General features: G+C 43.7%; 1 protein-coding gene across 1 annotated transcript in view; it reads left to right on the top strand.

Annotated features, from left to right (window-relative positions):
• The window catches only part of ascc3 (activating signal cointegrator 1 complex subunit 3), a 182,122-nt gene that overhangs the window by 16,774 nt on the left and 139,818 nt on the right, over positions 1-25,530 (top strand). The window contains exon 5 of the mRNA XM_076280576.1: positions 5,116-5,236. Within this exon, the coding sequence (XP_076136691.1) occupies positions 5,116-5,236 (121 nt within the window). The remainder of the gene's footprint in view (positions 1-5,115; positions 5,237-25,530) is intronic.

A 25,530-nucleotide genomic window follows, 5' to 3' on the forward strand; every position in this document is an offset into this window, starting at 1 on the left:
TTCTTTCTTTCTTTCTTTCTTTCTTTCTTTCTTTCTCTCTCTCATGTTTCCTCAGTACATAGGCTAATAGTGTTCTCTCCATTGCCCTCTCATCTCTCCCCACATCTGGCAACCTGCCCCCCCCCCCCCCTTCTCCTGATGGCTGCAGAGAGCTGGTCGTTGCTGTCGGTGTGCTACATGGTGTTTTCAATGTGCCTCACGTACTTGACATTTGGGCGAGAGCTCTCCCACCGACATCTTTAGATGTAGGATGCCCTTTGTGTGCCTGGCTCCGCACACCAGCTCCTGCATGTGACTCCAAAGTCAAGTATAAAGTTTAAAGGCTCTGTGCGTTCTGCCACACACACACACGCACGCGCACACACACACACACACTTTTCAGTAGTTCTTGTAGGTACCCAAGAGTCTGCACCAATCCACATGAAACTTGACTGCGATGCCAGAGATATACAGTATGCAGATGAAAAGCATCTGTTTAATATTACACTTCAATTTACACTTCAGTGCTCATGAAATGATGACATTTGGCGCAATAGCTCAGGTCTTTGAGAAGAGTGCGAGCTTAGCTTTGGTTGTAAAAATGGGGCAAAAATATCAAAAATTGCCAAAGCTTTCAGACTACACTGTATTTCCTCTACAGCAGGCATTTGACAGGACACAGATGGCATACATTTAAGAAATAGGTATGTCGCACTGTGAATAATAATAATAATAATAATAATAATAAATATATTTTCAAATAAAGTTTCACATAGACACAGCCAGTGATGTCTGAACATCTCACTAGGTGCATAGCTGTTTACCATACAGTATGTGTGTTAAAACCTTGGCTCCTTCTGTGTGTGGCCTACTGGGCCACAGTAATGCACTGCTCCTGCTGAGGAGTTATCTCCAACGCTTGTGAGGCAACCCTGTGAGCAGAGGCTGTGCCTACTCCCCGCTCAGGGGCCCTGCTTCGGAGGATACACACGGCCCTTTGTTGACTGTGAGTCGCACTTGAACCAGCGAGCTTCATAAATAAGATCTCACGTAGGTTAGGTGATCCACAGGGTCTCTCTCTCTCTTTCTCTCTCTCTCTCTCTCTCTCTCTCTCTCTCTCTCTCTCTCTCTCTCTCTCTCTCCCAGCTGGTCCCTGGAGACAGACAGTAACACACATATACACACACACTTCCTGCTGGGCATTGCTATGCTGCTCCACTGATCTCTGAGGATGGAATTCATGAGAAGTCAGGGACAGGCACTACTAAGGGTGTTTCTAACGGGGAAGGTGAAAGACGGAATGATAAGACGGCAAACAAAAGATGCACCACAACAAACAAACATGCGGACTGGGGAGCTGCAGAGAGAGATGAACACAAACAACAAAAACAAGGACAACCCTAACGGCCTTTACTGGAGACGCTGGGCTCCTGAGGGACAATGGTCGACCTGAGCATCAAGTAACCACCACACACGAGCAAACTAAAACATGCACGCACGCACACACGCACACACGCACACACGCACACACATCCATAGACAAACACCCATAGACAAACACACACACACACCCATAGACAAACATGCACACAAACAAAACACACTCAGGAAGTCGTGGACATATTAGGCGCTGAAGTGTACTGGATTTTCATTTGAATGGATGTGGATTGTGAATGTATGCATGGAGTTCTGCATGCAGGATTTTAGTTTTATGCTTGACTACTCATGTGAAGGAGAATCACAACTGCACTCCCAGCCCCCTTGGAACTAGGGGCTTCTTTAACGAGACGGCTGGCAGCATTAAAAAAAAAAAAAAAGCAGACAATTAAGAGCCTCCCTACCTGCGCCTGTGCGCTGCTGAGAGACCCGTACCACTGTTCGAGATGGCACAGGTCGGGCGCGTTCAGCGCCACGCCGCTCTGCTCCTGCGCTCACACAGGAAGAAGTGGAGCTCTGTGAGGCGGGGGGAGTCTGGTACATCGCAGATTAATTAGCAATGCCCGAGAGAGGGGGAGGGATGGAGAGAGAGCTAGATGAGAGGAGGAAAAGAAGTACTAGTAGAAGAGGCTAAGGTTGGTTTGAATAGCTCTCATGGTGAGAGATGGAGGGAGGTGGTGAATTCTTTGTTGGGGGGGGGGGGTGGATAACCAATATGGAAAAGCAGAAAAAATGAGAGCTGAAGACAAGCAGTAGAGAAGAGAGAAAGAAAGACAGAAAGAATGCGGATGTAGAGAAAGACATGCTGAAAGAGAAGAGTGAGTGAGTGATGGAGAGAGAGAGAGAGAGAGAGAGAGAGAGAGAGAGAGAGAGAGAGAGAGAGAGAGAGAGAGAGAGAGAGAGAGAGAGAGAGAGAGAGAGAGAGAGAGAGAGAGAGAGAGAGAGAGAGAGAGAGAGAGAGAGAGAGAGAGAGAGAGAGAGAGAGAGAGAGAGAGAGAGAGAGAGAGAGAGAGAGAGAGAGACAGTGATGAGAAGGACACTCGCGTAGGCCGCACTCTCATGCCTCCGCTAGCTTAACGGCAAGCGTTAGACGGGTGTCGGGATCACATGTTTATTTTATTGATAAACGACCGGACGCGTGCGTTGTGAGGAGAATGCGAAGGCCGAGACGTGACGAGGAGCTTAATATGCAGCTTAGGCCTTCACAGTCCTTTCCAAGGGCCGCGCACCCTTGTAAAAGATTCCCTTTAATGTGCAGATGCTTTAGCCTCGCTTTTAAGGCAAATCTGATGATAGAATGAAAATGGAAGTATTTGACTCCTGATCATAATCTGTAAACTGTCCTGAAACGGCAGAACAAAAACAAGTGCTTGGTCTAAGAAATGGGTGCAGAATACACTTTCAGATGAAGTGATGTGTGTATTCTGTGGCAATGGCACCCTTGGCAGTATGCTCTGATTAGGCTTGATAGGAGTGGCGAGAGACACATTTTAGGTTGGAGGAAATCAGACTGCTGAGGCTGAGAAACAGATCAACATATACAGCAAGCTGTTGGATTTGTAATCACAAATATAATTCAAATAGATACTTGAAAAAATGTTACATTTTAAATAGACAGAGAGAGAAGTTACAGAGATATGTTTTAATGTTAGTCGGTGTTATATTTTTGAATAGTATTTTGAAAAGTTTTTTTGTTGTCGTTAATTGATCAAACTGACACATGGTCCGCCATTTACTGTAATATGTTTGTGTGGGAACTCAAATTTCAAACATGGTCCTCAGGCAAAAAAGCCTACTGTTGATTACTGTTAAAGACTGCATTTGGTACATTCGGTACACAATACATCTGTATTGTACCTAACATCCTGTACCTAAATAGTTCGGTAAAGATACATGTGTGTACCTTTACACCCCTATGAGACACTAATCAATCAACAATCACAATATGAAGTATATGAACAGCTAGCCTGGGTTACGACTCAGACAAACCTTTTTATATTTGCTCTGCAAGTCCTTTAGGAAAGGATCCCATTGACGTCCGTTTCTGAACTTCCCACTTTACGACATCCAACCAGCAGTGTAATTAAACTTAAATTGGTGTATTACACTTTTATCAGTTTAATATCAAATTGTTTAAAAATTGCAGCCAACACATCTTTCTTGTAAATTAAGGTTTTATATGCAGATGTTCAATTCAATTCCAAAGAAAATCCATGATCCTGGGGTTTTGGTGATGAGGAAACGGATGTCAGGGGGATCCTTTCCAGACCGACCTGCAGAGTAAATTCAAATTTATCAACAGGGTCATCTGGGTTCACTCAAGCTAATGAACAGCTGTACAAAGATAAAAACATGTAAAAGAAAATAAAATGTAATAGAAAGGAATTGAAAATAAACATCACAACACAACACAACTGATCATCTGAATCAAAGGTAGTGGAAAATAAGGCGGTTGTGGCAGACCTCAAAGTCAAAGTCAAAGTCAGCTTTATTGTCAATTTCTTCACATGTTCCAGACATACAAAGAGATCGAAATTACGTTTCTCACTATCCAACGGTGGAGACAAGACATATTTTACCAATTTTAAGTCCACAGACAAACATAACATTCAAGTAAACAAAAAGTAAGTAAATAAGTAAATAAGAGGGCACATATAATGAAAAAATAAGAGCAGCAAAAAATGGTTGAAATTGTGCATAGACAGTCAATAAAATAAAATACTAGTGCAAAGTCAGGCCAATAAGAGGCTGAGGTAGTTCTGTTTGACCTAAGTAAGAAATAAAGTGGCATAGTGGTGCAAGTTATGTATCTTACCTGATCTGGTAAGTGTGGATCTGCTTTTTAGAATACAGGCAGGAAAGTCGCCCCATAGCGGCAGCCATCTTTCGGAGTCTGGAGTCTGTTGCAATATACCATCTCACCGCTAGAATTAACCCAGGAAATACACAATGTAGCTTTAAATGTGTACATGTTTATTTTGCCTACTAGATTTTTTGAGGTTGTTTAACAGTTTGTAGTGTTAGCAGTGTTGCGGTGACATACAGTACGTCATAGATGTAGGAATGTACAGTATTCATTCACAGTATATGTAATTTTTCTGTTTCAGTTCGCTAGGTCTATACCTCAGAATTAATGTTCAGTCTGTCGTCCTAGTCTGAAGTGTGTGTGTGTGAGTGGGTGACGGGGCGGCTCGCGGAGCCAGGTGGTGGTGTTACGGGGGCTAAACGACATGCTGGGAGTGAACGCAGATGCAGTGCTGCCCTAATTGCCAGGTGCCGGATTTGGCAGAAAGCAAAGTGCGGTGGTTTTTGTGACAAGCTGGGGAGTGTTTTAATTAGTGCATTTTATAAGTGATTTCTGTCTGTGCGCATCCCCTGCTTTCAGCCATGACTGTGCTGGTTGTTTATCCTACATGACTGGCCTGACATAACGAGTGTTTATTCTCCCCTCTCTCTGTCTCCTGTCTCTTTGTTCTCTCTCTCTCCCCCTGTCAATTGCTCTCTCTCTCTCTTTTTGTCAAATTTTCTCTCTCTTTGTCAATTTCTCTCTTTCTTTCTCTCGGTCAATTTCTCTTTCTTTCTCTTTCTTTTCTCTCTCATTCTTGCTCATACTGTCCCTACATCACTCTTTCTTTGTCTCACACTGTCCCTCTGTGTGTCTGCTGGCCTGTCTCTCTGTCCCATGTCTCCCTGCGGTAGCTGTTTGAGTTCCTGGGCGCTGATGGCTTTGAGGTGATCCTGACCCTACTCCAGCGACGCTCCGACATCGTGGACTCCCTGCTGTCCATGCCTCCTGAAAAGAGGGTCAACTTTGTCCCAGGTGAGTCTCTCCCTGTGTCTCTCTCTCTCACTCATACACACACACACTCATATAAACACGCACACTCATATAAACGCACACACACATTCCCGATTCGTGTCATCCAGGGTAGTATTTACTGTATGGGTAACACTTTACTTGACAGTATCGACATATAAGTGACATGACACTGTCATGAATACATGACACTGTCATGACACATGAACCCTAACCCTGACCCTAAACTCTAATCCTTATCCTAACAATAACCCTAACTCTCACCCTAACCCTAAACCTAACCCTAATTCTAACCCTAACTTGTTATGACAAATGTGACTTAATAACAGAAGCGGTATGTCATAAACGTTTATTACTTGTTTATGACAGGTTCATGACCGTGTCATGTCACTCTTATGTCGATACTGTCAAGTAAAGTGTAACCCATTTATGTATACAGTATATCACATTTTCTAGCACACAGACTACAGACATAGACTGGTCTTGAGGTGACGCCACAGGATTTACAATTTTACCATTTTAGTAGGATCCCCATGAGTTAATGCTCTGGAATAATCCTCTGTTCTTCCAGTGGTCCACACACAGTATAAAAACGTAACACAAGCACACAAAGTAAGTCAGTTAGTAAGGCTAGTAAAGTCAGAAAGTAAGTGAAAGTATTCTTTGTCACACCATACACAGTTGTATATTAAAATACACTACAAAGTGAAATCTTACACATTTGTAGGAGTATTGGTGTTCCGCTGTTTACATGTGTTGGCCATCTTTGATCCATTCAGCAATGGCCTGATAAAGTACTACAGTACGGTATGTGCTGCTTTCATGTGTGTTTGAGTGTGTGTACCATTGAGTTCTGACCTTTGTGTAGATGCTGACTTTTAAAACATAGAGGTTTACAGTTAAAAGGAGAGATGGGGAAAAAGTACCTGTGTTATTCTCATCTGTTTCTTGTGGAATGTACACCGCAAGTGTGGGCACAGGAAAAGGTTTTTGTAGTTATTGGATAGAAAATAACACATTTGCTTGGATTTGTGGATTGTCGCCAAAGTCAAAGTGATTTTTACAGGTTATGTGTATTTAGCTCCTCTCCCCATCTCCTCCCAGTTTATGACTGAATGAATTAGCCTAATAGCTCATAAACTTGGAAGACATCCCACCTGGAAAAAAAATGGCCAAAATAGCTTAAACCCTCCTTCCTGAACCTGAGAGATAGAGTTCCTTCTCTCCCCCTCACTGCTGCAATCTGATTATTTTAATAGCACGCTCTGCTAATTTTCTGCTGAGAGCTCGTGTCGGGAGTTGTGAAACTCGGGGACAGACATCTAATCCTCCCTCTCCTTCCCTCTTTCATCTCCGCCGCGTCGTTCCGCCCACCCTCCCTCCCACCCTCCCTCCCAGCTCATTCAGCGCGCCGACTCCGTCTCGGTGCCCTTTGCTGCCTGATTGTCAAGCGGCTCAATCCAGTGGAGGACCATTACCAAAACGATAGTCTATTAAAAGCAGCTCAATTCCTCATTATCTGGCTGCTTTGGAGGGGGGTGAAGGGAGAGAGGGATAAAAAAGATAGAAACCTACAGAAGAGAGAGGGGGGCCGGGGGGTTGTATATCTGCTGCAATAACTAGATTTCAGTTCACTGCACATGTTTGGTAGAAAATCAGACTTTAAAGTATCCGTGATCCATAAGCCAAATACATCTGCATTTACATCCGTATGTGAGTGTTTCAAAACCATGAATTTTGGAGCATCTTTCATGGTCAGTTTAGCTCCTAGAGTGGTGAGTGGTGAGTGTGGTGAGAGCGGTGGTGAGTGTGGTGAGTGGTGACTCGTAGGAGGCTCTGGTGATGCTAATCCACATGTGTTCACTAGCCAGCTCTCACACCATCCTCATATCACACACCCACACTGCACACACACCTCTGCCCGCTCATACCACACACCCACACAGACACACCTCTGCCCACTCATACCCACACACACACCTGCACACACCTCTGCCCTCTCATATCACACATCCGCACACACACACCTCTGCCCACTCATACCACACACCCACACCGCACACACACACCTCTACCCACTCATACCACACACACACCTCTGCCCGCTCATACCACACACACACACCCGCACACACACACCTCTGCCCTCTCATACCACACACACACCTCTGCCCACTCACACCCACACACACACACAAACACACCTCTGCCCTCTTATACCACACACCCGCACACACACCTCTGCCCTCTTATACCACACACACCTCTGCCCTCTTATACCACACACCCGCACACACACCTCTGCCCTCTTATACCACACACACACCTCTGCCCGCTCATACCACACACCCTCACACCCGCACACACACACCTCTGCCCTCTCATACCCAGAACCGGACAGTAACGGAGTACATTTACTTGAGTACAGTACTTGAGTACAGTTTTGAGGGATCTGTACTTTACTCGAGTATCATTTTTGGGGAGTACTCATGACTTTACTCAAGTACATTTGAGAGGCAAATATTGTACTCTTTACTCCACTACATTTCTATCCATAACCGTGAGTATACCGTTACTACTTCTAAAAAAAAAGGAAAAAAGAAAAATCTCGGAAACCCTCAATTTGTTGTTTCCCTCTCAAACGTGATTGTATTGTGCAGGCGCCACTGATTGGGACAGCCTATCAGCAATCACCTTCAGCTTTCCACCAAAGTCAACTCCATGGTCAGATTTAGATAAGAGACAAAATCATGGACGAAACAATGGATGAAGACGCAGCAGGTCCATCCCGGGAATGTGCCAACCTGTGGCCCCACCTCGCCAGACTATTTCAATTTTCTGAACAAGTTAATGATAGTTTTCGCTTCAAGTGTTTCAATTACAAAATAGTATTTTGTATTTGAAATACGCATTTTAAATACATGTATTAGAAATACTGCCCATCCCTGGCAACATGGTAAAAAGATGAAAATGACTTGATTTTACTTCCAATTCATTTTACATTCTCCAAGGTATTAACATTAACATTTTTCATAACTCCATGTAGGTCGTTTCTGTACATAAATGTTAGCACTGTGGCAGTAGTAATGCAATATTTAGAAAATGTAGGCTACTCTTGTACTCTTGATACTCAAGTACTTTTAAAAACAAGTACTTCAGTACTTTTACTTAAGTAGACATCTGACTGTTGTACTTTTACTTGTACTTGAGTAAAATTTAGCAAAGGGTATCTGTACTTTTACTCAAGTAATGAAGCTGTGTACTCTGTCCGCCTCTGCTCATACCATACACACACCTATGCCCGCTCATACCACACACACACCTATGCCCGCTCATACCACACACACACCTCTGCCCACTCACACCCGCACACACACCTCTGCCCGCTCATACCACACACACACACACACCCACACACACACCTCTGCCCACTCACACCCGCACACACACCTCTGCCCTCTCATACCACACACACACACCCACACACACACCTCTGCCCGCTCATACCACACACACACACCCACACACACACCTCTGCCCGCTCATACCACACCCACACACACACACCTGCCCGCTCATACCACACCCACACACACACCTCTGCCCGCTCATACCACACCCGCACACACACCTCTGCCCACTCATACCACACACACACACCCACACACACACCTCTGCCCGCTCATACCACACCCACACACACACACCTGCCCGCTCATACCACACCCGCACACACACCTCTGCCCACTCATACCACACACACACACCCACACACACACCTCTGCCCGCTCATACCACACCCACACACACACCTCTGCCCGCTCATACCACACCCACACACACACCTCTGCCCGCTCATACCACACCCGCACACACACCTCTGCCCGCTCATACCACACCCGCACACACACCTCTGCCCACTCATACCACACACCCACACCCACACACACACCTCTGTCCGCTCATACCACACCCACACACACACCTCTGCCCACTCATACCACACCCACACACACACCTCTGCCGACTCATACCACACCCGCACACACACCTCTGCCCACTCACACCCGCACACACACCTCTGCCCACTCACACCCACACACACACACACACCTCTGCCCTCTCACACCCGCACACACACCTCTGCCCGCTTGTGTGGACTGCTCTCTCATCTCCTCTGACCTCTCTGATGCTTATTGTCCTGGTGTTGTTAGGCCGCTGGATAGTAGTGTTCTGCTTGCTTGTTTGTTTACTCCCAGAGAGTGAGGTTCATGTTGATGCTGTTTATGGCCCTCTCTGTGTTTCTGCCATCAAAATCTAAAAAAAAAAGTCTTTGGTATCTTAAGCGATAAGGAGGGATGATTTGTCATTGCCAGCGTCAGCAGCGTCTGATGCTGAGTGAAAATTGTGGATCAAGGTTGTGATGGAAGTTTTGCCCTGTGTGTGTTTGTTTGTTTGTGTGTGTACGTGTTTGTGTGAAACTTTCCATGGCTGAGTTTACTCCTTAATCCCAGTGCACTGCTCTGTAACTCTGTAACTGTCAGGCCGATATTGAGACCTTAATCACGGGTTTTCTTTCTCTACATAATCAAACAGCAGTCATTACAGCAATGAGCACACACAATGACCACTGTAATGGATATTCGTTAAAAATTAATCGGAGGTTAAAAAAGCACCATTTATAATAGATGAGGCGGTTTAGATTGTCAGGGCAGGGAGATCAAGTGCCTTGATCTTCAAGGGGGACTGATTTAAGACAGGAGTTAGCTCATAAGTATAATAGCCAGCATTGCGCTTGATTAACCTCCGGCTAAATCAGTAGGTTTACTCAAGGAAAAAAATATTAGAAAAGTGACACTGCACAAGTTACTCACAGCAGTTGTCTCTGAGTCAAACATCTTAATGACATGATAATAAACACTCTACATCACAGGAATACGTAGCAGCATGGCATACTATTCATTCTCTCAAAAATGCATTTGAAATGACTTTGAAGCTTTGCCATCAACAGTTCAATAAAAAGTCATGATTGACTCTTTAAGGACATTCAGTCATTTCTCATCATCTATGCCATACAAAGTTCTATCATCATGATCTTTGTCATATAATGACTGACAGTTAGCAACAAACATCTGCACGTATATTTTACATATCAGTGATCTAAAATTCAAATGGAGATGTCTTTTATATTTCAGGATAACGAAAGTGAGAAAATTATGCATCATAGATTTGGTGGATGCACCCTTCTGTCGGAGTCAATACCTCCTGTCTGGGTCTGGTGCTGTTGGGGGCCCCCAGTGGCCCAGCCGACCCGGCTCCACTGTGTGCCATGACCTCAGCCTACGCCAGCCTGAGCCAAATAAACAGGCTGGCATCAGGAGCTGAAGGTTAATGGTAAATTTTTAAAGACTCTGATATTGACTTCCTTATACGGTGTCGTTGCAAAGTAGGGGCCGTAAAACTTTAAAGAGCTGAAGGAGGGATTGGCCCAGTTTTAGATTTCTCTCTCTCTTTCTCTCTCTTTCTTTCTTTCTCTCTCTTTCTTTCTTTCTCTCTCTTTCTTTGGCCTCCCCCTGACTCAGTCAATTTATCTCCGACTTCTTGACTATGTCTCTCTATAACTCCCTCTCTCTGGTTGTTACTGCCTGCGCCTCTCTACATCTCTCTCTGTCTATCTCTCTCTCTCTCCCCCTCTTTTTGTAGTTCCTCAGTTCTCCCTCAGCAGTTTGCCTCATCCCCCTTTTTTCTACCACCAGCCGTGCTTACCACGCAGTCCACACGGTCTTAAAGAGTCTGCAACAGGCTGATGGCTAGTTTACCTGTTTGGCTTGCCTTTTAGGATTAGCGTTGCTGCGGCAACGCCAGATTGGGGTCAGGCGAGGGGTCTGGGAGCTGATGATTACATTTCCCTTCTCTTTGCATTCCATTAAGAAAGGTGGAATTTACCGAGGTGGCTTTGTGAAGGGCCCATTAGCTCAGCTCAGAGGTGGGGACGAGGGGGCCCGGGACGGCCAGTTTGTAAACAAGGATCAGATCCCTTCCCACGATTTTAATTAACTCGCATGGATGCGCCCCTTCCGAGTGGGTGGTGTTTGTGCGCCGGGCTCTTTCTAGGTGCTGAACAGCAATAAGTCAGGGCAGCTGTACACGCATGATTATCGAAAGCCTGAAGTGTGTGCATGTGTGTGTGTGCGTGTGTTTGTGTGTGTGTGTGTGTGTGTGTGTGAGCGTGCGTGTGTGAGAGAGAGACAGAGAGAGAGAACAAAGTTGGAGCGTGTGTAAAAAGCAAAGTGTGACCCTCTTGATCTGCCAGAGCGATTCTGGCCTGTTTATCAGAAGCGCTTGTGTTAATGGAGAGCATATGTCGCCATTAAACCAGGTGCAGCAATTGATGGGAATCCAAAGTATAACAGGCAACTTTGTCTCCTGGCAGGTGAAATGGCACAGTGAGAGAAAGCCGCTTCGACTCGCTCACCTGCGCCTGTGTGGTGCCGTGTTTCTGGCAGAGAGTGCAGCGAGAGGACCAGAAAAGCGTTCTCGTAAAAGCCTCGGCCGCGTTTGCAGAAAAACATTTAAAGGGGAACTTGTCAACTATTTCAACGTAATAAACCTGTTTAGCAATAAACCTGCCCCTAGCATCCACAGGCGGAGAACCAACCTTGCAACATTGAGACTACCGTCCCGGAAAGAGAAGTGAGATCGTGTTTCTTACCTTGTAACATCCACATTGTTCTGCCGAACTTATGCTAACCATTTCGCTAGCTTGTAAACATAGCTTTATCGTTACCTTTTTCCAGTTTGAAATAGCATAATGCACAATTTCTCCAGCAGAGGGGGAAATATACAGTAGCTAATCCTGCCAAGTTTCCCTTTAAAGGAAAGCAATTATCAGATGTGCAGGGCATTCCCTTGGATTCTGTGCTACTTGCACCATTTTGAAGTGATTTCCAACGCCGTATTGCTGCAACTTTAGAACAGGGCTTGATGAGGTAGAACTTATTGCTTCTTGAAATGAGCACTTTTCAGCCAGAAGTGTCTCCCTCCAGCTTGGGAGACCATAGACTCTAAACCGATGCTATTGAGATCTGGTCTGCGATTTTGTTAGATTGATTCTGACCCATTTTAAAAAGTTACTGGAATTGTAGAACCGAGCCACAACATTACTTTCCCGTAAAACAGAGATGACTCAGGCACCACGCAGATGTATGACTAGTCCTTTAGCGTAAGTTAAATATTCAGTTATTTACTTTTGAAATGCTTAAATCGCCCTTTTTAAGGCCTGTTCATTGTGTCGCATTTCAGGAAAGGTTGCAGGAGTTGTAGGTCTGCATTGTGTTATAGTGAAGACAGATTTGGGCTGTTTAGTAATGTGGTTTGTCAGTGCGTGAAGCAGCCTTGCCATTTTTAATCTCCATCGAGGGGAGCACCAGAGAGAGCTGGCATGTCCCTGCAGTGCTTTGTCTTCTTTAGCGCCGGTCCTTCTCCCATTTAATTGGGGCCTTGCAGCAAGATGATGGGGAAACAAACCTGCCCAGCCTCCAGATTTTATTCATATATAAGACTTTTGATGCTTTGTTCTGGACAATGGTAAACTTGGTAAACCCATCCCATGAAAACCCATGAGAACTTTTGACTTCTGAACTCTTCAGAATAGATAGTTAAGCATAGTTGACTCTTTGCTATTCTATGGCCTTGTTGCATGTATATATGTACTGTATGTGTATGCTTGGGCTTTGTGTGTATATTTCTTATTGGTGTGTAGACGGGGAAGGGCAGTGATGGAACCAGGAAAGGAAAAAAAAAGATACTGTAAATAGATTCGACACAGTCGTCTCTTGACAGGAAACAAACGAGTGGCCGCGTGAGGGTCAGCCCAGAAAGCCTGTGGTGATGGAACTGTCGGTGCCTTCCTCCCAGCGATGCGTCTGCTTGTGGGTCGCGCTCCGCTCTGATCGGACCTAAGCTCTGATGTGACCTCACGCCGTCCTCTGTGCCTCTGTCTGTCTTGTTATCTTCAGCTCTCCATTTCGCTCTCTTGTTGTTTTTCTCCTTCCCACTGACTTCCCCCCCATTTTTTCTCCCCCCTCTCCATTTGTTCCTGTTCTTCTCCTCTCTGTTCTTTCTTATCTTCTCTTTACTTTCTCCCGAGTCTCACTCTCCTTGCCTTTCTGTCAGTGTTGGGGAAAGATGCTTGATGTAGCTCAGACGGCCTCTTTTTCTTCTTCTTTTTTTTTTCTTTCTTCTTCCTCTGGAACACGTGGCGACTCGCTGCTGTTGTCTTCTCACTCATTTTCCCCTACACAAGGACATGCTGCTATGCTACACACACACACACACACACACACACACACACACACACACACAGTTTCTGCATTTTACCTATTTCTGTCCATGGTCTTTGTACTTTCCCATTTTTCCCCTACCCTGCAAGCTTACTTGGTATTGTGTTATTTTCTTAGTCTCTCTGTCAGCATTTTTGTGTGTTTGTTGTCAGATAAATCCAAGGTGCGACGAGGTGTGTTTGCGCGTGTGTGTGTGTGTGTGTGTGTGTGTGTGTGTGTGTGTGTGTGTGTGTGTGTGTGTGTGTGTGTGTGTGTGTGTGTGTGTGTGTGTGTGTGTGTGTGTGTGTGTGTGTGTGTGTGTTTGTGCCATAAAGCAGGGGATCTAAATGTGACCAAATGCAGTGAGGGAGAGAGTATGTGTGAGGAAGGGAGGGAGGGAGTGAGTGAGTGCGAGAAGTCGCCTTTGAGATGAAAATCGCAGAGAGGCAGAGAGCCTGTCAGAGGTGGCATGAAAAATTCAAAGGAACCTTTTGAGACCTGATGGGCGTTTGGCTGTGAGTGTGCAGCCACGGCGATCAGCTGCTGAATCTCACAGCACCCAATGAGATTTTTTCAGACCTGAGATATCGCCAGCAAAAAAGCAAGAAAGATTAATAGATTCATGTGCTTTTTCTTTTGTTTTTCTCCTTCTCCTCTCCTCGGTTTCAAGTGCATGATAAGAGCTTTGCCAAGCAGGCGGGGACTAGCTGAGTGCTGGACCTACTGATTCTGTGATCACAGACAGTGTTTTTATCGCAACAGAAAAAGACTACAAATTACTAAGAGATGTGGGAATTGTGAAGATGCTCACCGACTGTACTTCCTTTGTGTAAATAAAGAATTAGAATAGGCTGTCAATTAATTGAAGTTTGTGATGATCTTTTTTTTAGCTTGCTATTAAGGCTACAGAATTGCTTTATTTTTCATGTGCTGGTATTGAAGGGTAATCATGAAAGGCCAAAGATCTTATCACTGTTTAACTTTTCAGAATATATTCTGCAAAAATGTTTTAGGGCTGGGGTAAATCTTGTTGATGGTAGCGTATCTGACTTCATAAGTAGTCCGCCCTGGCCTTTATCACCCCGCCCCCATATCTGAATATGCAGGCTTTAGAAAGCTCTCCTCCAGCCCCTTCATATTAACCTTGGAGACCCCAGTGATCTTTCCTGATGATTCAGCCTACATTGTGCTAATATCTACACACTGCCTTACCATATTGGCTTTAAGAATTGTGTGTGTGTGAGAGAGAGAGTGAGGGAGAACTTTTTTGCTAATTGCTGTTTGCAAACCATTTCCCTTCTCAACACAGGTCCCATCACATAATGTTGCTTGCAGCCTGTCAGGTTAGAAATTACTCCCTGGCCAGTTAATAGAGTCCCGAAGTGTAACGTAGCGTTTCCATGACGGCAGAATAACTGGATCTAAACAAACTTTCGAAGTGGCATAAATAGCATTGAATGTAGACATGTGGCATCATTTCTAGCTAATAAAAATAAATATATCCATTTAAACGTGTTTTACCTGCTAGGCAGCAGCTTAGCCACATAACACGGATTCCCTGGCAGGTGTAATAGAAAGAAACAAAATTCCAGTGGATATTTCACGTCTTCTCAAAGACTGGCGGCTGTTAAGAGCGACATTTTTTGCCCAAAAAATAAAGCCAAAACACATCCGTGAATTTAAGGATTTTAACCGCATGCTGTAAAGTTACATGCAGGTCTCTTTTACGGAGGAAACCCATGCTAAAATAAAACTGTAGTCACGAATTTGATTGTGTTGGTATGAATATATGTTTTAGTATGTGATTCCTACAATGTAAACAAATATACTAACGTCTTAGAAACGTTGTTAAATTATTGAAATAGATTAAAAAAAACACTGCTATGGTGATTTCTAATGGTAGATTGATTTGTCCAGTGAAATTGCTGCCTTGGCAACGCTACGTCATGGCTTCGGTACTCTATTAGACTGCAGATACTGAACACTGTGAGGTCTCTATCAATCATGGGGCAAATCATCGCCATTTTGTTGTTTATTATTATCAAATTGACATTATAATTTATATAAAAAAAATGTAAATCCATTCAGAGCATCATGTTATTGTGAAGACCCATTATGTAGGGGATAATGGACGACATGGTGTTCGGTTCACAGAAATAAATGCCCATTCAAGGTAGTACTGCCAAGGCTAAGATGAGAAAACAGGGTCTCTCTGTTTGTTGTGTCCTGGCTCTGAAAAGGCCATGCTTCTGTTCTCCGTCCTGGTTCTGAAAAGCCTATGCGATTGTTCTGCGTCCTGGTTCTGAAAAGGCCATGCTTCTGTTCTCCATCCTGGTTCAGAAAATGGCCATGCCTCTGTTCTGCGTCCTGCCCCACGTGCTGTTCTATTTGCTGGAATAACTCCGCAGCAGTAGTGGTGTGGGGCGGGTGAAGGAGGCGTGCGGCAGATTAATACCATTAGAGGTGTGAAGAGGCTGGTGTGAGCAGCACGCCTCCCTCTGCTCCTGTGGAGCTCATTCCCACTCTGAAAAATGAGATCCGCCAGCAGACTCTTCCATTTTGTCCTCTGCTGTTTTCTCGGGAAGGATATAACAAAATCGATTCTGTAGTAACGGGGCTAGTTCACCAAAAGTGCGTTTTTGTCTGTGGATCTGGGGCCGTATTCACAAAGCCTTTTATCTTACCACTAGGAGTACTCCTAAATCGCACTAAAAGATTTTAGCTAGGAGTTTTCTCTTAAAAGTTATTCACAAAGCCTTTCAGACCTACTCTTAGTAAGGAAAAATGACAACTCCTAAACTAAGAGTGAGTCTTCGTTGCTATGGATAACGTCATTACTCATGCACGAGCTTGACTGAAGTGACCACCTTGATTGGCTGATGATTGTAACGCGGGAATAGACCTCTCCAGAATAAGTCCCGCCTGCTAACTTCCGTATCCATCCAACTTCCGGGCGTGGATTGTCTATGGGAAATAACATGGCGTTTTGAAAGATCGTACCTGTCAAACTCTGTAGGTGACAAAGTAGAAAAAGCTGCTGGGCAGATTAGCCTACACACTTCTGCCATCTAGTTTCCACTGGATTTTTTGATTTTATAGTTTATAGTATACTACTTAAACGGCACCGACAATCAAAAAATCCAGTGGGAACTAGATGGCAGAAGTGTGTAGGCCAATCTGCCCACCAGCTTTTTCAACTTCGCTACCTACAGATGTTTTACCGGTATGATATTTCGAAACGCCATGTTATTTCCCATAGACAATCCACGCCCGGAAGTTGGATGGATACGGAAGTTACGGAGGCGGGACTTATTCTGGAGAGGTCAATGATTCCAAACACCTCCCTTACGGTGATGAGTGACAGGTGACAGGTCTGAGAATGCGTGCGCCACACAAGTAGTGCGAAGGACGGACGATGATGAATAAACTGAACTGAATAAAAAGACCTAGCCTAAATGAATAAAGAGTAAGGTAAAACAAATAGCCTATCAGGCTAATGAAACATGCGGATTGATGCAGTATCTTTGCAACATTATTAAATAAACCTGTCACCATAGCCTATGCCTAAATTTGCAAAGAGGAGAACATTTTAATTTGATTCACAATGAAACGTTACATTTAATTTACATGTTGACAATGAGTAGTTTTGGTTGTTGTTGGTGGCGTTATTGCATCCCTTTTATGCCTACAATGCAAAATTGTTCCCTCGCGATTGAAGATCCTGTAGCCGCATACACATTTCAAACCATCGCGACGTGAAATGCCACAAAAAGGGTTTGTGAATAGGTCTTAGTGAGTTAGGAGCCCTCTCGACTTCTTTTAAGCTGTCCCAGACTTAGGTGCTACTTTTAGGTCTAAAATGCTTTGTGAATTACTTTTAGTGAAAAAAATTAGAAGTCCTAAAGTTAGGAGTGACACGCCCATTATTTTTAGGAGTTGCTCCTAAATTCGCCAGTTAGGAGATACTTTTAGCCTTTGTTTGTGAATACGGCCCCTGATGACCGTTGTGATCGGGGATATAGCATGAACATATCAAGTCATTATGACCATTTAGTGATTTGTTGTTTGGTTAGCTAGTGTTTGTCAATTTTTTGTCTCTCACTGATTTTTGTTCAACAATATTATATACACTTAACCCTAATAATTCTCCATTTAATATTTAGACATGCTTATTTGTCAAAGCTTTGTAAATAAATTCCATAAGTCACATGAAGCCTCATATTCACTATAGACAGGTTGTAAAACGTAACTTGCCACCACCGTCACTCCATCCAAGTCTTTTAGGGCTCTATCTTCCGTGCCGGCGCAATTGACTTTGTATACTCGCGCGTTTGTCTTTCCTATTTTGCAGTCAGCGCATATTGGAATTTTCCCTCCACAGGTACATGCCTGTAAATTAGGGAATTCGATTGCGCCCTCGGGGGCGGTTCAGCGAAAAGACGGGGCGTGTTCCGGCGCAAACGTTCACTGTTGATATTTTGCAGTTTCAGAAAACAATTCCGCCACAGACCAGGAACTCCCTGGTCTAAAGTCTGTGGCGAAAATGCAGATGCTATTTTAAGGGCGCATGCATGACCACAGGCCTGCATGAATGAATGCGTTGCACACCAATCTACAGACACCTCCGTGCACAGACGGAAACATTCAAAGCCTTGATAATATTTGTCCATTTCCCGGTTTTGTTTGTGCATTGGTGACCTAAATATTTAGTAGCCTATATAGTACAACATCTACATGCAATATCTTTACAACAACGCCTAATTACGACCTATTAATCTGGACAACTTTATAGGCTACAGCCCTATAAAGGCTAAAGTTACTTTTAGTTTTGTTCCAATTTACCGTTGTGTAAGGTTTTAAGCACCATCATTTTGCCTACCTTGTTGTAGCCCATCTGAAATAACTCCAAGCTTTGCTATGTTCCCTCCATCCTTTCGTTATCTTCAAAAAACGTTTTATATCCATGATGGCCTTGAAGTCTTGAGTTAGTGAATTAGCTTAAATCAGCTTTTCATGTGCTGTTAACCAGCAACAGATAGTACAAGAAAGCAGCAAGTATGGTTACAATTTTTGTACAATTTCTGTAGTTGCTGCATCCATTCATTGTTATTCTCTCTCCTGCTCAAATAAATGTTGTGCGTGAATTAAGTTGATGATAACGTGTTTACAAACTCTGCTTTACAGAAAATATTGTAAATAGTCTACTGTCACGCAGTTAATGGGATACTGTGCAGAGTTGAAAGTTAGGTCAACTTAAACGAAGCCCTTGCTTGGCCGCCTGTGCTGCGCAACGCACACTTAGCTCCTCTCATCTATACAATGTAGTTCCCATTTCTGTAAACCATACATAATTTCAAAGAAAAATATTACCACTCGAGGGAAATCAGTGTGGTGTCCATGTGAAAAAATAGGCATAAATCTAGCGTACACATTTTCACAAATCACTGATGTGTTGATGACATAAATTAGGAAATGTTAGAGGACTTAAGGAGACGTGATGTTGAACTGCATGCCGATGCCATTTAACCCAAATGCCCCAGCGGCAGCACGGGAGAGAAGAGATTAACTGACAGAAGATATGCATTGTCTATAGAGAGGTAATGTTAGATTACATTGTACATTCCAAATATATCACCATGCATTCATAACCTCGTGATTCAGTGAGAATGATCCCAAAACATCGGAAAGTATGTCTTTGTGACAATTCTGTATTACATTTTGTGAAGATGAAAAATCAATAGTTAACTGTTCCCAACTGAACAGTGATTATAGCGCTGTGAACGCTCCTGGCTGCGCCTGGCAAATACGCCACCATAATAGCAATCAGCTATGGAACAAGCGTGCCTGTTGTTAAAGGGAATGTGAGATGACGCTCTGATTGGTTTATTGCACGTTACGCCCAAACCACACCCATGATTAATGTAGCTACTTCAGACAACCCCATTTTAGATTTGCGTCGGGCGCAACAGTCAAATATCCCGCCGGTAAAATAGCATCAGCGCCCGAGATCCGCCCACAAAGTGAATTGCGTTTTGCGCAAAGACACTTCCGTTTTAGACCATTAAAATAGGGCCCTTAGTCTATTATCATCAGAAACATAGTTGAAAGATAGTACACTTTTCTTGAATCTTCTCTCTTTACTTCTTGCTCAGTCTCTCTTTTTGGCGGTGGTCCTATTGTGAGCTGCTAGTTCAGCTGACATGTTGTGTTTTCTGCTTGATGTTTATCAGTAAAAAAAAAAAACGTTACTAATTAGTAATTACCGTTTCATTTTATGGATTAGTCTCTCCACCCCCAGAACCCTTGCGCACACAGACACAGACACACGCGCACACACACACACACACACACACACACACACACACACACACACACACACACACACACACACACAAACGCACACACACACAGAATCTTTTTCTTTTAACCCTCTTGATGGGTCAGCATAATTTGGGATTAGCCATGAGCTGCCCCTCTGCTCACCCCTCGCTAGCTGTGCAGTCAGCACATCAGGAAAGAGAAAAGTTTATTCTCATTTAAGGGGAAATAAAGCCATCAGCAATGGAAATGCAGGAGGTGCTCTAACCTCCCCCCACCCCAACCCCAACCCAACCCCCCCCCCCCCACGCACACCTGCCAGCTGCCAAGGTGATTTCATGCTCTCACCAATCCCATTAAAGTGGGATAATGTTGGATTGTATTCCCTAACAAACACCGAAATGGGCTACGCATCAAAGGCATAACGCCCCTTTTGTCTTCCTTGGTACTTAGTAAACAACCTGAATGTTGACACCTCGTCTTCTACTGTTCTTTCCCTCCTCTGGAAAAAAACAGTTTGTGTTGCTTCCAGCTCACCTCAAACCATGGCAACCTCTGTCGTCAGTCAGACACCCACACAAGTTTGGGGTGTCAGTGGCGGTCCGTCAGGGGCCTGGTGGTGTGTGTGTGTTTGGGGGGGGGGGTGCATTGGTGCCCAGTTGTCAGGCAGAGAGTGTAATTAAAGTGCTGTACATCCACCTCTCACTTAATTAAGGGACCTTTGAGAACTGCTTCATTATCTCAAGTGAATCCATAAAGGTGAGTTGTCTAGGCAATTGGAGCTGGATGCTGTTGTCAAGGAGCCCTTTCAGTCTGGATGAAGTGATATGTTTTCTTGGCTGTGGTAAAGGATCCATATGAACATGTAACTCATTATAAGTTGTAGGTCAGCACGGCACTGTTGGCGGCTGTTTTAGTGAAATTCATGACCAAACATTTTCCAAGACATTGTTTTGGCATTTAGCTATTTTGCTGAAAGATTAATTTAGCCAGGTTGGTTTGTACTGTAGCCAGTTATGTGAGAAAACAGCTTGTCTTTCTTGAATGTAAAATAGGAAGAATGTACATGTGAGAACAAAAGCAAAAGATGGACCAGATTTAAAAAAGGTTGCCAGGTTGTGACTCCACAATCAGACTGTGATCCAGTGTCTGGGTCTTGCATGTGAAATGTGTGCAGGTGAATGGAGATTGTTTCTACATAGTTTCTCTCTTTAAATGGGTCCAAATATTTCTAGACTTACACAGCTTTCAAATGTCTGAGCAATCACCAGCTGTGTCCAAGCTTGCAGCCAGAACCATCACCAAACAATGAAGGCCAGTACTTGAAATTCATTGCACAGCTTTTGTGTAGTCTTGATTGGAACAGTGCAACAAAACAAACTGACGGAAAAGGATCATAAAGAAACTGGAAAGAAAATGACCCTGAAGAAACAACACTGAATCATTATATAAAATGAGGCAGCGTCAAAAGCGGTGTTTTTCCATTGCGTTGGTCTAAGTGTTCAGCTGCTGCCACGTGGATGCTGCTTCTGTTTTATGGCTGGAAAGTGGAAGATATTTTCGTATGAGTGAGTGTAATGCCAGTGGTGATGGGTAGGATGATGAGTTGAGTGAAGGACAGAGCGAGAGAAAGAGAAAGGAGGGGGGAGATGGGGATGGAGAGATAGAGAGAGGGATGGATGGGGGTTATTGGTGATCGAGCCTTTTTAGCAGATAAAGAAGAGATCATTCAGACAATCAGCCCGAGCCTCTGTGCAATCATCAGATCTCATCTGTTTTCAAGAGCAATTGTGCTTTTTATTGAGCTGTTGTGCTGCAGAGAGAGAGAGAGAGAGAGAGAGAGAGAGAGAGAGAGAGAGAGAGAGCTGTCAGTGATGGGTTAACCCTCGCTGTGCCAAAGCAGAAGGCCAGTGGTCACATGGCGCACTGGAACAGGATTTTGAAAGGATTTGGCTCCTGAGATTGACACCTCACTGATGCTATGCTATTGGCGGTCTTCTGAAGGATTTTTTTAGGCGTGCCTGTCGGAGGTGGCATAGTCTTCTCTTTAATGCCTTGCGTGTGTTTTTGAAGTTCCTTACATGGTGCACACAATACCCCAGAGTATTTCGTGGGTGCCTCCACTTAATAATGCCGCACTCGTCATGCCTCTAATTTCGCTCTGGTAATTAGCTTTCACTGGCGGCTTTTAAAACAATAAATATTCAAATCCCCAGCACTTTCCTTTCCGCCAGCCCGCGCCCACTGGGGAGTAAAGATGTGTTTTCTCCAGACAGAGAGCACAAGGGCAGCGTTAAAAGATGTCCTCGGAGCCGACTCGACACACAGGTCTGTCAGGGGAACATGGTGCTGGATGAGGCAAACGCTGTGTTTCACATAAATTTATGCAGGCAGGTACAGAGGTTGGGGATTTTTTGAAGGCAAGGTTGTCCTATCGTCTGCATTTACAGCCGGTTGTATGCCATGACCAGTAGAAATTTCAACCTGCGTAATGATTTCTAGGTGATGTATCGGAAACATTTCTGTGTTATTTAAGAAAGGTGAAGTTGTGAACTAAACACAGTAGGTGTCCTACTGAGAGTTGCTGTCCTACTACTAGTTGGAATGGGGCAAACAGGGTATCGTGCCAACGAATCCAGGCCTGGGGGGTGCGTTAGTTCCAATAGTGTATCAGTTCTTCAATCAAGAATGAACTCTCACACCAATGTTGCACAAGAGTAGACTTTAAATTAAACAAGTGGTCAAAAGTGCAAAGTGCTATTAAAGTGCAGTTTGGTAGCACTTTGCACGTTTCACCACTTGTTCCTGAATTCAGACGTGAGCTGATATGCTTAAGATTTGAAAATAGGCAATTAGACAACAGTATGACATCCTCATAAATGGCTGATAACTTCAGGCACAGACATTTTTATTGCTTTAAGCCCTGTGAACTACTGAGATGGTACCCAGCATAGTTGATCTCCAAGAACTGGGTTGGGTTGTCCTATGTTGCAAATGACAGCCACAGTAGGGGAGGGGGAAGACCCTTGGTGGTTAATGTTCTCTCTCTCTAATCTCTCTCTCTCTCTCCGTCTCTCTCGCTCTCTGACTCTACCCCCCCCCCCCCCCTCACACACACATACACCTTTTTTGTCTGTCAATCTCCTGGGCTCATTTCTTCTGCCAATCATGCTGCATTTGGCATTGACCGGTTGTTGTTAGTAGACGGATCCCTCACAGCATGATAATGTGTGTATGTGACTGATTATGGTTGTATATATTCATCAGGCCTCGTATTACATGATTTCTCCTCCTCAGTCATAAAGGATCAAAGGCCTGTATTATAGGCCAGGTCATCCTTGCTCTTTTTTCATGTACAATCTGTATAGTGTCTTACATTCTCAGATTAATCTTATTATTATTAGTCTCTCAATTAAATTCGATCCAAAATGCCCCCCTCCCCCTCTTCCGCTTTTGGTGCTACCCTGACTTCTGGCTGCAGTGTAGCTGCAGCACAATAAGTAGATGCAATAAGTAGATCCAATATTAGTCGTACAGGTGTATAGTCTATCTCATACACACTCATTGAACCAACAAAGTAAATGCAAAAATAGAGACTTTTTTGTAATTATTCCATATTTTGTGTAGTCAGTCTATATCAGAACACCTGACATACAATCTAAATAATCCACAAGAAACCTCAAAGTGTTACCTTTAATTTGAGACCAGGATTATGCTTCTACACAAAGGGGTTTATGTGCAGTAAGCATTTGATTGTCAGTATGCATTTTGGATAGCAAAAAGTCCTATGGGGAGTTTCCATAGGCATTTTACAAAACGCATGAGCATACCTTGGCAAATAATGGTCTAAAGCACTCATATTTTCATTCTATATTGATCTACTTTTGCACACGCAGCTTCACAAGACCTGGTGCTAGGGCTCAGTTGTGTTTCTAAGCCGGGATATCAAGTGACCTAGAGGGCTGAAATGTGGTCAGTTCAGAGATGCTTGTAATCCGGCAGAAAGAAAAAACTATATTCTAGCCTCTGTAACTCTGTGTGAGTACATCACACAGTTATTTTGACTGTTTCCTACGAAAACTACAGGTTTCTATAGAGGTCCAACATTTGATGGTAGGCCCCAAAAGAGGTGGGAACAATGCAATGAACAGTGCAATTTCAGGCAAAAACTTGAATTTTTTTATTGAGATCAATGTTAAAAGTTCCATGCATTTTATTGTGGGTTTTCACATTTCACCGACTGCGTTGTTTGATGTAGAGCTTTACCACTAGGAATACTAATTGCATCTGAATGTGGGGAGACCTTTGTTTACACATAAATGTTCTTTTTCTTTTTTTTTTAAGATTTTCTCATTAAAGGATAGTGTACCATCATATATCTTGATTTGGTGTATGCACAAGGAGTATTTGTAGTTCTTCCTACATTCTTTTCCTTTTAATTACCATGACAACCATCCTCATGTTGTTAATGCTTATTGATGTTCACATGTTGTGAGTGTGCGTTATGGGAAGCCCACGATCTGAGGCAAGACTTTGCTGTTTGCACCCAGCCCTGCCAGTGTGGAGCCCATTCTCTGTTGAAATGATTTAAAAGCCCCACACAGATGTCCACAGTAATCTTAGCGGTTCTCTCTGAGCCCCGAGAGCTCCTTCCTGCCCGCTGATACTTAGCTAGTGAGAATCCCATATTCTGCTGCTTCCTCATTCTAGCGCTGTTCTGGATCGCTGCTGTGCATGTCTCAGAGGTCGCGGTTGTATTGAGTTGCTGGGCTCAGAGATGAGGTAGTTATCGTAAACGTGCCAATTACCAACCATTTCGTTCGAAAATTCTAAAACAACGATGTTTTTTAATACTTCAAAATAACATTTGATAAATGGACCTTACAACATTAATTACCAGGAGGCTCTATCAGAGAGAGTGGTTACCGAGGGCATGTGAGACGTGGCGGGAGCATTTTAAACAACATTCACACTGGATAGTTACATTGGATTCCTCTGGATCGTACCCTTGTGGATTAATCCCTTGGAGGAATTACTATGAAGCAGCGCGGATCCTGAGCAAAAAAAAGGACCGGCTCAAACTACTTTGTGTTGCGCACGACGGAATGGATCGGCAGCATGACAAGATGTTTCCCTTTCTCTTGTCGGGGTGTTGCGAAGATCCCTGGTTCAAGTCGTAGGCCTACTCTGCAGTTCCCCTGGCTAGTCTTCCGCTGGTAACTCAACACTCATCTCCGAGTTCACGTTTCCCTTCCGCCAGCACTTTCCTTCAGACTCTTTCATAATTTTCCTTTTTGTTTAAATATCATTTTATTTTTGATTGTACGAAGGGACAATGATTATTTAAGTTGTGTATGAATATTTTTGGTTTAATTTAAACTATCACAATATAGTGATAATTTGAAACTTATAAAACGTGTTTGTGTTGTTTGATTTGTGTGATAGTTTCGATGTAACGGTGGCTACATTTGAATTGGCAGCAAATACTGCCTGGCACCCCAGAGACAATTTAATCTCTAAATTTAAAATAAAAGATTCAGATTTGTCACGTTACAACACTTATGGTGTGAGTTCTTGCGTTTCTTTAGGAATCCACCGTCTTGGTTTGTATAGAAATGAATATTAAGTGACACATACACGTAAGAGGTTGGAAATACG

Source organism: Alosa pseudoharengus, unplaced genomic scaffold (genome assembly GCF_046254945.1).
Source record: "Alosa pseudoharengus isolate Yale_2024_CS ecotype anadromous, Long Island Sound unplaced genomic scaffold, YU_APseudo_1.1 YU_APseudo_1.1_scf_12, whole genome shotgun sequence".
NCBI lineage: Eukaryota > Metazoa > Chordata > Actinopteri > Clupeiformes > Clupeidae > Alosa > Alosa pseudoharengus.